A 16242-nucleotide genomic window follows, 5' to 3' on the forward strand; every position below is an offset into this window, starting at 1 on the left:
AATGTGATACATCACATCTGTCAGTTTATCCATCCATCCTTCAATTAAGGACACTGGATAGAAAAATACTATATTCATGGACCAGTTTGTTGGATGCTTATCAAGTCTTCTAGCAATTATTGATATAAAAAATACTTGTTGATTTAATAGTAATGAAATAATTCTGAAAAAATGTTGATATGATCATTTTACTAAAACTGCTGAAACACTAATTTTATATTTGATAAGCAACATGCATACATGCCAACCATTACATTTTGGTGTAATCATTGTTTTTTTCTCTCACCAAATTACTTTTTCCGCGAGACTGCATATGGATTATGCTTCTTTTGGCTATATTACAAAATAAAATTAAAGTAAAGCAATAAAAAGTTGTTTTTGTCATTTTATTACATCTTTAATTCCACTCATATTAATTTGACAGTATTCTTAAAAAGGTGACTGCTGCATAAGACAATCGTAAGAGTACTTTCCTTATTTACTATTTATAGCAGCTGTACGTGACCCATTCAAAGAAAACAGACATTCATTTACCTCACAGATTCATTGGATTGATGAGCTAGCTAGTTAGTGAACCAGTTTATATTTTTTTAAGAAAATGGCGCCAGATGCTAAGTGAAACGTTTTATGGTATGAGTTGTAGATGTTATATGATGAAAAATGTTAAAGCAGATGGATCTTTTCAAACCTGAAAATATGTCAGATCAAAAAAGTTACAAATCAACACTGCTTTACTAATACAGAATATGAGAGTAATGCAATGCGGCACTCTTGAGTACCTGACCATGATCATTGTAAAATTCAAGTTTGCATTCAGTCAGCCAAAGTTCCACATGTAGATTAGTTGAAGCGAGTGCTGAATATAAATAATTTTTTAGTATATTTTGTGTTTGTATTCTGGTTCTAATTCATATGGATTTTACCATTTGTGACAAGAATTTGACAAGCTGCAGAACCAGGTTTGTAGTTAAAAAAATTATATTTTTTTACGTGCTGTAATCATGGGGTGTAATATATAAATTACATATTGTATGCCCAAATTACGCATTTTTTGTCATTATAATAGCAATAATTATGCTTACACCTCTCTGGATGGGGGTGGGGGTGGCATGTATGCATTATGGCATGCACCTGGAGAGACGTATATTTGCACTTAATCTTTTTCATTTATTAATAAATTTCGTTTTGCTTGCAAATAAATACTTTATGCTCCAGATCAAGATGAGGAGTGTTGACATGGCGTGGTGATCATTTTTAAGTGACAGAATTCTTCATCAGTCATAAATCATTTAAGTAACTTAATGGCATATATCATTCCTAAATTAAGCACCTGACACCACCCATCTGTCTGTCACTCTCTCTGTGTATATACATGTTAAAAGAGGCAAAACCTGGCACTTTTTAAACTTCATAATGTAGAAACGCTGGTTACGTGTTTCTGTTTCAGTAATGTTATTTCACATATAAACTCAGTATATAAAAAAAATATAAAATTCTCAGTTTTTTTTTCTTCATTGTCATGAAATAACTTAATTTCCTCCGATTCCATAGATTGGAAATAATCAAAACTTCGTATTTTGTTCTTTATCTCATAATCATCTGCATTTGTTGTACAATTTTTGGCTCCTCTCTAATGTCCCTAGGCTGGGATTTAGGGTTAGATAGCAAAAATTTTAATAGTGGTGAGATTTATTAAAAATATTTTTTTTTCTAAATTAATATGTGAGAGGTCGTGGGTTCCATCCCTAGCTGAGTCATACCAGAGTCTTACAAAAATGGTAGTAACAGCTGCCTTGCTTTGCGTTCAGCATTAAGAGGTTAGTGCTAGGACTGGTCAGCCTGGTGTCAGGATAATGTGACTGGATGGGACATCATGTGGCATGATGCCCCAATGCTAGACATAACTATAAACTGCTACATTGCAGACATCGTAGTGATAGGACTGAAAAATTGTTAAAGCTATGTCAAAAATCAAAAAATCACATCACATCACATCAATCTAAATTAATATGTGGGAGGTCATAGGTTTCATCCCCAGCCAAGTCATACCAGAGACTTACAAAAATGGTAGTAAAATCACATCACATTAATCTAAATTAATACATGCAGTGATAGCCTACAGATACAGAGTATATGTAATAAATTTTGAGTTTTAACCACTGCCTTGGAGGTGGGTGGATAATGGTACATGTCAAGCCAGTTTAGCCATTCTATTACTCAAATTTGTAGATGGATCTTTCAGTAACTGTTTTACACAAACTAAAGTTGAAATGACTACCAATTTTTCCTGTTTGAATACAAGTTATCCGACAGGATAAAAATATTAAATGATGTTCACAAAGATATAAAATCCATTCCCTTTTCTTTCTCTACTTCTTGATGCAAACACAGACACCACCCCACCCCACCCCGGAAGTCACACTGAAAACACAGTGAACTAAGTCATCCAAATCTATTTAAATAAAGTTTTAGGGAAAATGAGTATATCTTTTAAGGATTCAAACTAAAATTCAAGTGTGTATATGTTTTATTTACTCTTTATTTTCAATTTCAATATAACCATAGACATTCCATAATGCTGAAGATGGATGGTAATAAAGGACAGGAAACTTGATCAATTGTTCAAATAAAAGCAGGGACTATCTCACAAATTTCAGTGGAATATTTGTTCACAGTCAAATCACACAGACACAATTTAATTAAATTGGATATATTCACTGTAGGTCTCTTGAGATTGTCACACTAGTTGTTTTGGGTTTAATGCCATTTCTCAGTGCAAGATAGGCTATACATAACGGCCAATATAACTAGTGGAGGAAGAACCCAGGAATAGCCAAATTAACAACCACCGAGCCATGGGAAGCTAGTTGCAGCTTCCTCACATACATTGGACAAGCCAGAGACTTGAACCCATATGGACAGAGGTGAGATGGCAGAGATCAGTAAAGGTGAGCACTTTAGACCACTTAGCCATGTGGGCCCTGTCATATTAGTATATGCCAGACATGTTCTGCATGACTGATTTTTGACAGACTCTAAATAACCAAATCAGAGATCAAAAGTTTAAGCTACAAGTCACAGATGTTGTAAATAATAATTGTTTGAACTGATACCCATACATGGGTATTCATCTTGTATTATAGACATGATCTGTATTGCAATAGGCGTGAAATGGCTTTGTGGCTTCTGTTACCAGGGTCCAGGTATCAGGAAGTTTGAATATAGACCAAAAAGTCTTTTTAGAAAGGCATGGAAATTAGGAAAATAATTCAAGCACAAATTGAAATATATGGTGATGACCATGGTTTTGTATTAATATGGGGTGAAATGATTAATCAATGTATTGATAATTGTTCCATATTAATACAAGAGGTGAGGAATCAATACAGCATGATGCTTACCTTGTACAAGTCAATTTAGCCTTCATCAGTCATGAATAATTAATAGTTGTATCCCTATTTTTTCTTTAAATTGAGAACTCATCTGACAAAGCCATAGCAGGCACAAGCACTTATTTATTGATGATAAAAGTAAAACTATTGACAACACCCACTCGCCTTCAACAGATTAACACAAGGCAACTCAGTCTAAAAAATCCAAAAGCCTAATGCCCAGGGCCCCTCTAATTTCAGATCGGGCCCCTCCTGTATTCTAAGCGAGGTGCCTGTTGGGCTTGTCAAAAAGAAATATAATTTGCCTAAAATGCTTTTAATGAAATGTGGAAAGTTATTTTAAAGATGTTGAAAGTCTAGTAAATTATTAATATTTATACTCATGTATACCTCTTACCCTCGTGAAGATCATCTGTTTATCATTCTTCTATCGAAAGCTGTAAACTTTGTGTACTTAGTAAAGCATTCAATCTACAAATGGGGAACATATTACCTAAGTTACTAAACTATAGTGATCATATAGCTGTAAGACACACGTGTGATTCTAAAATACCATTTTGATTATGTGCCACAAACCAGCTTAAACCAGTCAAGTGGGTACCGAACTGTTCCAGGAATTGTTGGAACTGGTGCAATGTGTGGCCGTGTAAGCATATTTACACAAGTTGTTTATTGATTACTTTATTATTGTAATCTGGAGACTGTAGGCCAGAAATGCGGGATGTTCCTTTAGGTATTATAAGTAATAAGGGGATAAAATGTGGTAGTGTTGGCCTTTGAGTCGTTGATTAAAAGCTAACCATCCTTTGGTTAAGACAAAAATGAAAGCTAGACTAAAAACAATTTTGGCAAAACCAGTTAGTACTTTATATGGTCTTGTTTAAGTGCTATTGCATTGTTCAAGATGTTTGATGTTAAAGTTTAATGAAAAATAATTCAGCTGTGCCTTGTTCATGCTTACACTAGTGTGATGACACTGGTTAAACATACAAAGCTGCACCTATGAATAACAAAAGTATAAACAGAAACTGTAAAATATAGACACTCTTTAGATGCTAATAAATATAAACACCATTATTCCACTTAGTAAGAAGGATATTGTTAGAGCAATTAGACAATGGTTGGCCTCAGGACCTGGAGAAAATGTTGCTTTACATGAATTTTTTTAGATCCAAATAAACACAAAAGTAAATTTAATATGATTTATTTTTTGGTCTTTTCATATTTGAAGTGTAGCAATCACAATGTTTTGTGAGAAATAATATACAAAAGTGGCAATTTGGGTATATGGAAGTTGGAGTCGGGGGCTTGTATTTTATTTTAGTCACCAATCCTGGGTCTGTATCTGATTTTTGTTGTTCAAAGTCTGTTCCACAGTTCCATGCTAATTATTTTATCCTGTCAGCATGTTCAGCACTGATGATAGATATCAACGTGAATAATGCATTTTAGATTTGTTCTCCACGTATGATGTAAATACTTTACTGATCATTTAATGACCACTTTTACGCAAGGTTTATTCGTTGATTAATATCTTGTCTGCTTAGATTGAGACCTCTCCGGTGGCCTAGTGGTTAGAGCATCTGCCACGGATGTGGGAGGTCGCTGGTTCAAACCCAAACCCCCCCATTGAGTCATACCAAAGACATAAAAATGATACAACCAGCTGCCTCGCTTGGCACTCAGCATTATGAGGTTAGTGCTAGGACTATTTGGCCTGGTGTCAGCATAATGTGATTGGGTTGAACATGATGCTACATGTCTGGCATGATACCCGAATGCTAGACATCGCTATAAACTGTCAAACTGCAGACATCGTAGTGATATGACTGAAACGTTTTAATGCTACATTACAAATCCAAAAGAGACATTCTGCTTAGAATTTAAATCTGATGTGTCATGCAAGGAAATATGTTACATTCAACTCCGACTTGTGTTAATTGTTTGTTCAGTTTGGGTAAAACAATAACCAAAAATATAACTAGCTTGTTCAATGCAGAACACAATGGTTGTTTATAAAGCAACATAGAAACTTTGTGCAAAATGATCTATAAAGATATTAAATTGTACATGAGGAACAAGTCTAACATGTCCTTTATGCTCGCTTAAAATTTGTAATGTTTACCAAATATTCCTGCAGTGAAAAACAAATGGTGTATTGAACAAGATGAATCCTGCATCTGATCAAATGGATCAGCATGATATGACCAGAAAGGTTGAAGATTGGTGGGCACTTTCAGCTATGTCCTAATAATTAAGGTATGTGGCACACTGGCTTCATAAAAACCAACTCAAAGAAGAAAGCAAACTTGGACAAGACAGGGTGACATTGATAAATCATCAAAAGGTACATTTCAAGATTATTTCTCAAAGCTGTAAAAAAAGGCCAATTTTTTCGTAAATTATATATATATATATATATATATATATATATATATATATATATATATATATATATATATATATATAATACAAATCATATGGTGAATAACAATCCTTATCCTTTCAATAGCACTGGATCCAGCCGGGAATCATGAGTCAGGGATTAAGATAAATGCAATAAACTGGCAACGAACAGTGCAAAACTAGCATCTAGCTAGCCTGAGTGCTTTCGACTCTTTAATGAGTATTTTTCAAAGACAAATACAAAATATAAACAAAACAAAAAACTAAAACAGAAAAATGGTTTGCGAACTTTACATGGCTGTTTTTACAGGAATTCAACCTTTTAACTCTCTTATGTGTCAACTAGTTTATTTCAGCTTGAAAATATCTGTATTGACCTAGAAATTGATGAGCCAAAACAACATGTTATTTTAGGTTAATTTATGTAAGCGCAGATTATACCCCGGATATTTCATTGTTATAGTAGTCATAGGCTATTAAGCAAATAAACCAAGACTAGAAAAAGATAACTATGCACAAATAGAATTATGTTTTGCAGCCAACAAATTTTCTTTTAAATAATTCTCTAAATTTGATGTGTGTGTGATTTGGATTTTTAATGTAGCTTTAAAAACTTTTAGTCATATCGCTACGATGTCTGTAGTGTGACAGTTTATAGTGATGTCTAGCACTGGGGCATCATGCCGCACATCATGCCGCACACAGTCACATTATCCTGACACCAGGCCAACCAGTCCTAACACTAACCTCTTAATGCTGAGTGCCAAGCAAGTCGGCTGTTAGTACCATTTTTGTAAGTCTGTGGTGTGACTTGGCCGGTGATCAAACCCATGACCTCCCACATCAGAGGCGGACACTCTAACCACATGAGCGGTCTAAATTTGATTGTCCTTGACTTATCCCCAGTGGGATTTCGATATATAAATGCCACTTTTAATCATTGACATTGACAATAAACCCTAAAGTCCTATTGATCATATGGGACTTCAAGGCTTGATTGGAATTGCTTGTGCTTTCTAATGTATTCACAGATACAGTATGTTCTTGCACTATTTCTGCATCTGCATTGGGGGTTGGGGTGTAAAGGGATCTTGATATCACCCACAACATTACTCAATTATTCTACTGTATCCATGGATAGAGTATGTTGTGGCACTAGTCTTTGTCTTCATCGGTGGTGGAGAGGGTACCTCAGCAAAAGTAAGTGGTTAAATGAAATTATGTAAACTGCGTTATCAAAACAACTTAAATGTGGAACAATTGGCAAGTACATGTAATAGTGTCTGAAAATCTCTCCAGTAAAACTGAATGTTACCAATTTCAATCATATGTGACATGGGGTGGGTACTGATTTAAAATTCATATTAAGGATATATTACAATATTACGTGAAATATGACTTTACTCTGGCCCCACCACACTTTAATTGCTGCACTACCCCTTATGTTCCCATTACATGTTAATTGCTTAACTACACAATCACTTATGTTCCCATTACACCTTTTTAACTTGCTGCAAACCATACAACTTTACTTTTTAAGACTTAAATTTTTAAGAACAATTCAGTCACACTGTAATTTCACTCTCGTTCTAAACTTTATATATATATAAAATAAAAAAAAACAGGAAATCAGTTTTCTTAATTTGTTTAGTCAAAACTTATGAGGAAACTTTAGTGTTTCTATTCTAATGAGTTCAGAATTAGTTTAGGGTACATAAAAAACAACAACATTTTATTTTATCATTATCACTTTATTGGAACAATATATGTACCATATACAGTGCTGTAACAACACAGAAGGCTGCTAAATAAATCTTAAATTTTGTTTACAGCCCAGAAATGATCATTCCAGTACCCCATTCACAGATGTTGAAATCCTCACTGTACAGCGAAAGTGTGCTAGTGAAGAAATCCATTACCAGACAAACAAATGTCTCTGCACAGGAGACAGCCACAATTATGAACACACACACAATTATAGCAGTTATTCTGATTTAATCTAAGCACTACATGGATATATGCTTCAGCATTTTTATAAAAATCTTTTATTTCCACTAAACTCAATTTGGAATTTATGAATACCAGTACTCTTTCACTGAAATGCTTTGGAATAATGGAGGTCCCTTAATGTTAGTTCAGGAACCTAACAAAAGACCACTAAATTTAGTAGTGCCTGGACATACAAATGTACAATACATAAACATTTTGTCTGCTGGTATAGAAATATCTGCACTTGCACGTCGAAAATCACTTCTATCTATACCAATGAACCCTTACACACTGCAAATGCTATACATTTCTTCTCTTAAAGTAGAGAAAAATAAGTATGCTCTCAACTCAAATGTTTAACCAACATCAAAAAATCACTATCATTTGCAAGTTCACCACCACCTTTCCTTATGATCAGTTTACAAAATGGAGACAGAAAGAACAATGTAAGTGTCTATGATTGTTCCACAATAATGCTGACCAAACACAAAAATCATTCTTTCAATTTCTATGACACTGCCATGTAAATTACATTGAATTCTTAGAAGTCTAGCTGGTGTGGAGTGACGATTAGATAATGAGACACAAAGTCCATTTTGTAGACTGACATAAAACCTCAGACATGAACTTGGTGAGGATTTCTTACTAAAAAAATTGTATTTGAATTCTTTTTCAAATTTTCTTCCATTACTAATGCACACCTCTACCATTATCTGCCATTATAAGAATTTTAACCATGGTTTCATTTTACAGTTTAAAAATATTTTTGTAGCAATTACTGCAGCAAAGAGGTCACATGATGATATACCTTTGCTCAAATAAATTAATGATGGCAATGAAATACCATATTTACAAAGTAAAAACATGAAAATATTCTAAAACTCTTCAATAAAAATCTACAATTGACTCAAAATGCATGTAAAAGATGGATATTACAATCAAGCTGATCCAATATTGAGGTACAAATTCATCTAAAACATGGAATTTATTTAAGGCTAACCAAAGCATAATACAGCAGGTATCACAGCTTCTATAGGCAAGTCTCACACTTACACTGGAAGAAAAGATGCTACACATATATATAGTGTCTGAGCTTAGTGTTTTGCTTGGTTCATGATTGTATTTGGGTATCTTTCAGGCTGTAATTACAGGGGGCAGTTCTATAACTGAATAAAACTCTACCTTCTCCCATAACTGTATTGTAATGTTTTGCTGCATAACTCTGACCCACTTTTCTGTTGTTTTCCTGTATTTCCTTATACTATGTAAAGTATGGATTATTAAAGAATTTCAGCTAGATATGTTGTTCAAAATTATCAGGGTCCCCTGTAATTAATATATATTCTCATTTATAAACCAGGTCCAACTGCAAACAAGACAGACCCTGATCTGCCACTGCATAATGTGCCAGCTGATCAGGGTTTATAATGTTTGTTCTACTTATTAATTCTAACAGAATGCATGGACCAGATCTGTCGATGCATTATGGATCTATACTTCAGTTTACCATTCATCTATAAATCTTTTTATTTTTCTAAAAATCAAAATTGAATTCAACTTGCTTTTACTGAGAGAAAAAAACACATGGGAAAAGATGCAACACACTATCTAGAATAAAAGCTACTAGCAGTTTGATTTACAACTGGTTACAGAACCTGCTTTCTGATTCAGTTACTGACATTAATTAACATGATAATTATTATTTTGATACCATTCATATCACTCCAACAGTAAAGGTAAGTAGGTTAAAAAAATGGACTATAAAAAGGAAACGGATTAACTCTTTTGAACTTGTTATTCAATTTGTTGCAGTCGTTTTGATATGAATAACTGATACACACTGAGCTAATAACTTGCTAATACATGATGAAAAGGACAACATTTCTAAAAATAATTAGCTACAGGTGCAAGTGTCAGGTTTGCTGAAACACATAATTTGCACAAGTACTCTAAATCAAGTTTAATCATGACTTACTTAATTACATCTAAGTTCACGTACTTTAAATCAATTTTAAACAGGACTGACTTCATTAAATTGGACTCACATGATTAAATTCTTAAAATTCACGTGGAGAAAATTTAAGCTTCTTCTAAAATGCAATTTAAACATAATGTTGTTAAACTGTCAATGGATTTCTTTAAACACTGTTTACTCTTTCAAAAGCTCATTTCCCATGTCAATTTATAATGCTAATCAAAAATACAATGGTCTTTGAGCAACACGTGCATTTGCAAAAATTATATTTATCTAAGTTTCACAAATAACTATGGAATGAGCTGATAAATTCAAAACAAAAGTAAAGTAGTAATACTACCCCTTAGAACAAATCAATATTCTTAAATCAATTCAACTGATGGTCATTACTAACAGAATAAAAAACAAAATTATTTTAAGGATGTGTCCTTCATTAGTGCAACATGTATTATGTTCTCATTTCTTAATAATGTTGGGTCTGAACTGTTGTTTTTGCCCCTTTCTGTTGGATATTTAATCAAACTGAGATGAACTACCTCTGTAACAACTGATTTAATTCATGAACTACAAAAGCTCCATGAAACATGGCAAAATAGGATTTCCAATAAAGAAATCATATTAATCAATATTTCTCCCATCTTAGATTGAAATTAACTAATGCCACTTATTTGAATCAATAACAGCACACAAACATGTAAGCAATTTAAGCAGTCACATACTGTCTAACCATATTTCTATCAGATGAAAGAAAAATTACATTTTTAAAATCATTTTTGCTTAGTAACATGCAGATGGCACATTTCCTTGATATAACATTTTAAACAAGTTTATAATTGACCATTGTGAAAGAATTAATGAATCATATCCACACATGCACATATCTCAAAGCACTCAAAACTAAAACCATTTCCACGTCATTAAAAGTACAATAGTTATCCATTATTCACATCATTCATCCCCCCAGTTCACTGGAAATGGCCTCTCTTAGTTCCCAGAACAAAGATAAGGCAAGAGGGGCATCTATCCCAAAAACAAGTTCTCAAAAGTAAATTAGATGTCAAAGTCCTTATTCTTGGGACATGGGGTAAAGGGAAACAATTCTGCCATTGGTACTGGCAAAGGCTATTGTCTGCACTGCAGACGAAAAGATATCAAAATGAAATTACAGCTTTTGAGGTGTTCAAAAGTGACTTTGGAACTGTCCCTTTCTACTCCAAGTCAGTGCTGGTTTTGTCTATCAGCCAACTTTTCAATCAAAGCAGAGAAATGGGAGTTTTGATGATTTAATCATTAACAAGCCATTTCTGATTCATTTAGTTAAACTGGACATAAAAGATGTACTTTTAATGGACACAGAGCTCAAGAATGTTAATCCACATTGGACCCGCATTTTTATACCTATTGGACTGATATCAGTCAAATATGCTCATTGTCCGAATTTCTATTATTATTTTTTTTTATGTCCAGTTACTTAACGATATTCTGCATCAACTCAATATCAACAACATGCAGCCCCCTCCCCTTCAAAAACAAAACTAGCAGGAAGTAAATTGTTTGGTACTTAACATAAAAAATCCCACAAAATTCAGACTCCAGTAGAACAGGACAGCTCCTTGTACACCAATTATGACAAGAACTGACATGTCACAAGTCCAACATATCATGACATGAATTGTTTTATGACTAAAAACAGATCTGACTATCAGCAGGACACACAAAAAACACAATACTGACTTAAAAGCCTTCAAAAATTCAGCAGGACCTGGAAAGGCTGAATATACAAAGCATCATCCATTTACATCCCCGCAAAATAGTTTTGTTAAATTGTAATAAACAACCTAAAATGAATGCACAAATCTTTTGGCAACCATGCTACAGACAGACTCTCCAAATCAAAGTTTCATCACTCCACACTCTATTCAATTACCGTGGAATATCTATTCCAACAATTACCATGGAATATCTATTCGAACAATTACCATGGAATATCTATTCCAACAATTACCATGGTATATCTATTCCAACAATTTTAATTAAATCATCTGGAGAAATGCTGCAATTATTAAAGCAACCATTTATATTGTAACTATAGATATATGTTCTAAAGTGGTCTTGAACACAGTCATACCTGACATTAATAATTAGGATTTGAAAAGAATGTCACAATTAACTGCAACATGTTGGAGAATGCAAGGACTTTTTACAAGTCCAACTGCTTTCAATTAGTTGAATTTTATGGGTTTGGGGAAAAAATTACATATTTATCTATATCTAAATTCTGGATTAGGAAAGGAAACATATTCTTCACAGAAGGATCGTTGTTCACTGGGTCTTTGAATTTGTGGTTTGTAGCAACCACAAAATAAAAAAAAATGTATACCCTATGAACAATCATGAATTTCCAATTTTTAAACCAGGCCTTGCTGAATTTTGTACACCTGTACAATATTAAAACTAATGAATTTAGCAACCATACTGAGAGGCAGAACATTAATAAATCACAAAGAGGCAATTCCACTGAAAAATGAAATCTGAGGATTCCTCATGCTTTATAAAAACAAAATATTTTAACAGACTCACTTTACATGATCATTTTAAAAACAGCATTGTGTCGTTCACTGAAACAAATAAAAAAGTACTAAAGCCTGTGAATCCAATATGAAACCAGGTTGAGCTGACCCAGCTTCCTCCAGAGAGACCGATGCAAACAATTCTTGCACGGAATAATATTTCATTGTTATAAATGTAAAGAAAGACATCTAGTATTGGACTACAATTAATGTCATCAAGCTATATTCAATGTGTATGGAGCATCCCCTTGAACCATTCGCCATATCTGTCCTTCTTCTGTTTCACTGTCCTCTTCCCCCTCCCCAACCCCATACTCCTCCAGAATATGTCGCACCTTGCTTTTTGTTTTTTCCATCACATCCTCAAATTCTTCCCACAGTTTATCCACTTGTTCCTGCAATGCAGGATTGGGTGAGAGCTTATATACAGCTGATATTTCAGATGTCTGATCTGGTTTAGACGATGATGACAAATATGCAAAATCAGAGCCAATGTTATGAAATCGGTCAAAACCTGGAGAAAGCTCTGAACCTGCAGCAGCAGCATCGGCCTCTATGCTATGTGAGGTCAATGCTCCCAAGGACTGGCCCAAAGAAAGACCTGTGGTTTCTATGGTTAAATGGGTTGCCATAGCTTCAAAGGAATCTTCAGGACAAGAGGTCTGCAACAGAAAGAAAAGCACTAGAATCATTGCCATGAAATTCTAAAAACTTTTCCTTAATTCAATAGTGTGCTATAGTCTGTGTAACATATACTTAGTTATAAGGGAATTATGGTCTGAAACGGTCAGTAAAATAAATGAAAATGAAACCTTTAAATTTTTCTTTTGTTCAATCTGCAAGTCTCTCATCGTCCAAAAAAATAATTGGGAAGACATGAATCCATCATCCGTACGACATTCATGATAATTTTCAGAGTTAATGGATTAAAAAGAATTTTCAGAACTGGACAATGATGTTTAATTTTGAATTGTTGATGTTTTCTGTTCTTTTTCACACTGAAAATGTTTACTCAACAATATGAGAGATGTCATCTAAAACTAAGGGACTACACATTGTTACCATTTTCCATGACATGCTGTTAAACCCTAATATATCAGAACGTGTTTTGAAAGACTGCCCCTTCTGCAAATAAATCATGGTCTTTTGAGTTTTAGCACAATATAATCAGGAAAAAGTCCACACACTGACACGTCTCTCAAGATAGTCTCTCATAGCAGCTGTCTTTCAAGACACATTTTACTGTACATACATTCATACATTGTTTATCATTTACATTCATACATTTTTGTTCATCGTTTCAAGTGAACTGATCTACAAGCACATTACATGTATATCACTGATGTACTTAGTCTATGATATTCTCCTGTGGGTGCATGTTTAAGTTAACACAACAAACAATAAAGAGAATAAGTAAGTTATTTTTGGTTTCATGCATTAATACTTGGCCCTATCTTTATCTGGAACCATATCGGCTTCAACAGGCTATGAATTAACACCAAATATACAAGCAAAAAACAATTTTGCTTGCATCCTTCTGACACAAAGATAAACATTAAAATGTATAGCATACTATTTTAATATTTTGTTTAACACCAACATGGTGCCTTCAATATATGGTCTTCTAATGGCTTTCATCAAAGATGTGCTGCAGAAAAACTAATCCAGTAAAACATTGAAGCGTATAATGTGACAAAACATTAGAGAGATTAAACAATAAGTAAACTGCCTGAAAATAGTTAGAAAACTGTATGGCTATCCATCTACAGTATCTCAGACCTATGACCAGTTTTCTGTGAAAAAGCTCCTAACAGTACACTACTTCGTTTTTGTGTTGTTGAAAAATCAAGTCTTTTATCACAGAATATTTTATTATTTTAACTCCAAGTACATGTGTCTGAAATAATATGACTGTGAGGCATCAGTTTACATAAAGTAACAGTATGTATGCATTTTAATCCATTTTAAAAACAAACAATGAACAACACATTTCTTCATCAGGCTTAAAACATATTGCGGAGGTTGATCCCCAGTTATGATCAATATAAAAATTAAAGATTCATTACTGTCATTTAATTAGTTCATCAAGGAAACTGTTTTGCTGATAAAGTGTCTTTCATTAATTTCATTGCAATGATTCCGTAGACTGAATTGAAAAGGATGATCTGTTTATGAGCATCTGTGTTGACTAAACACAATATAATAAGGTTGTTTATTTAAACATACTGGAGTTGTTCTATTGGAAGTGTTCAGATTGGCTGATAATTTGGTCACTTAGCCTAATATGCAGTCAAGCAGTAATAGAAATCATGCACGTGGCAATTATCAATAACCACTGCTCACAATGGCATCACAGGATGTGAATGAATAAATGGCGTCTGAGATAAGAGCAGCTAGTCGCAAGTCAATGAGGCGAGTATGAAAATTAGTGGTGGCCCAACTTGCAGGAAGAAAAAAAAAATGGCCCAGTCTTGCACTTGGGAAATTTTACCTAACTTCAAAAATGTCTAGTCCAGGCTATGAGATTGTATCAGCTATGACTATGCTAGCCAAATTTTGCAGTAAATATCAAAAGCTATCACTAACCTGTGACATCTTGTTGTCTTCTTGTTGCATTATCTTCAAAAGCTATAATTGGTTTAGGAACATCAGAATCAGCAAAGCCAGAATTATCTATATTATTATCTATATCATTAAAGTTCAGCAAGTCACCAGTATTACTTAACAGATTGTCTTGTAACTGCTGGGATTTAAGATCCAGTGTTTTATTTGTCACATTTAAGTCAATAATTTCTTCAAACTGGCCCTCTGACTGAGGCTCAAAAGACATATGAGAATCCACCAGACCTCCACCAAAAGACAAAGAACCAGACTGAGATCCTTCCCAGGAGTCCACTGTTCTCATACTAATACTGAAATTTAAGGGAAAAAACAGAATGTTAGAGTTAAATTTAGCAGTGATAAAAAAATTCTTAATTTTTCAAATATAGTTCAAATTTCCAACATAAGCTTTTAACAACTTCTGTTATTTAACTTGAATCATTTGACAATGACATAACTTATTCCTGTCCATCATGGAGCAACCAAGGTCATACACTATACCTCAAATATCAGCAATTTGCATAAAACATGTCTGGCAAACAATGCTAAAACAGGTCATTGACCTGAGATTGTTTTGGGGGTTCTTTTTTATTTATGGTAACAACCACCATATTCTGTGTGCTGAAAAATGGTGTTAAACCCCACAACAACAACAACAATCACAATATTTGACAAGGGAAAGCATAATTTCTATAAATGTCAAAAACTTCAAGCTAGGACAATATTAGACAAATATTTTTCAAATTCTGCTAAGCAGCTTTTTAGATGAAGTCATTAAAAGCTCTTCCATGTTAGAAGCAGCAGCCATATTTGATGGCAGAAACTTTAGAAATCATCCAAAGGATTTTCTAGTTTAGGTAATGGTGGCCATGTTTAATGGAGTATCTGCATCATTTGTATCAAAACCCTTCATACAAGAATGGTTTTGATTAAATATGGTGAAGATTGCGAACCTATGACTTGGTTCATGTAATTCGGATTTGCAGAACTAAGAAAGTACATTTTCAGGAAATTCAGGATGTAAAACTTAAGTATAATTTTTTGCCATTCTTACTGCCAGCTAAAGAAGACAGTGTATGCCTTGTCACTTGTATGTTATTTGTAAGGACCCTTTCTGGTGTCTACTGTATAGCTAGCTTAAATCTGAAACATTGTATCAAAAAAGTTAACACGGAATGTGTCAAAGCAGCTGGTATGTGGAAGTCCATGAAACATCTGCTTTACTTCATTCAGAAACAAATTTAATCAACTAAAACGTAAAGCACCTACTACATGCTTATACATGATTTGTTTACAAATCAAAAGTGCT

General features: G+C 33.7%; 1 protein-coding gene across 14 annotated transcripts in view; it reads right to left on the minus strand.

The window, feature by feature from the left end:
- Window positions 1–12842: 12842 nt before the first annotated feature.
- Window positions 12843–16242, minus strand: part of LOC149773691 (uncharacterized) — a 166198-nt gene continuing 162798 nt past the window's right edge. For all 14 annotated transcript variants that reach the window (XM_089946154.1, XM_089946166.1, XM_089946165.1 and 11 more), the window contains 2 exons: window positions 14919–15244; window positions 12843–12994 (listed from right to left, as the gene is read on the minus strand). In XM_089946154.1, the coding sequence (XP_089802280.1) occupies window positions 12981–12994; window positions 14919–15244 (340 nt within the window). In that variant the 3' untranslated portion in view covers window positions 12843–12980. The remainder of the gene's footprint in view (window positions 12995–14918; window positions 15245–16242) is intronic.

Source organism: Sinohyriopsis cumingii, unplaced genomic scaffold (assembly GCF_028554795.1).
Source record: "Sinohyriopsis cumingii isolate HCF-2022 unplaced genomic scaffold, ASM2855479v2 utg000622l, whole genome shotgun sequence".
Classification (NCBI taxonomy): domain Eukaryota; kingdom Metazoa; phylum Mollusca; class Bivalvia; order Unionida; family Unionidae; genus Sinohyriopsis; species Sinohyriopsis cumingii.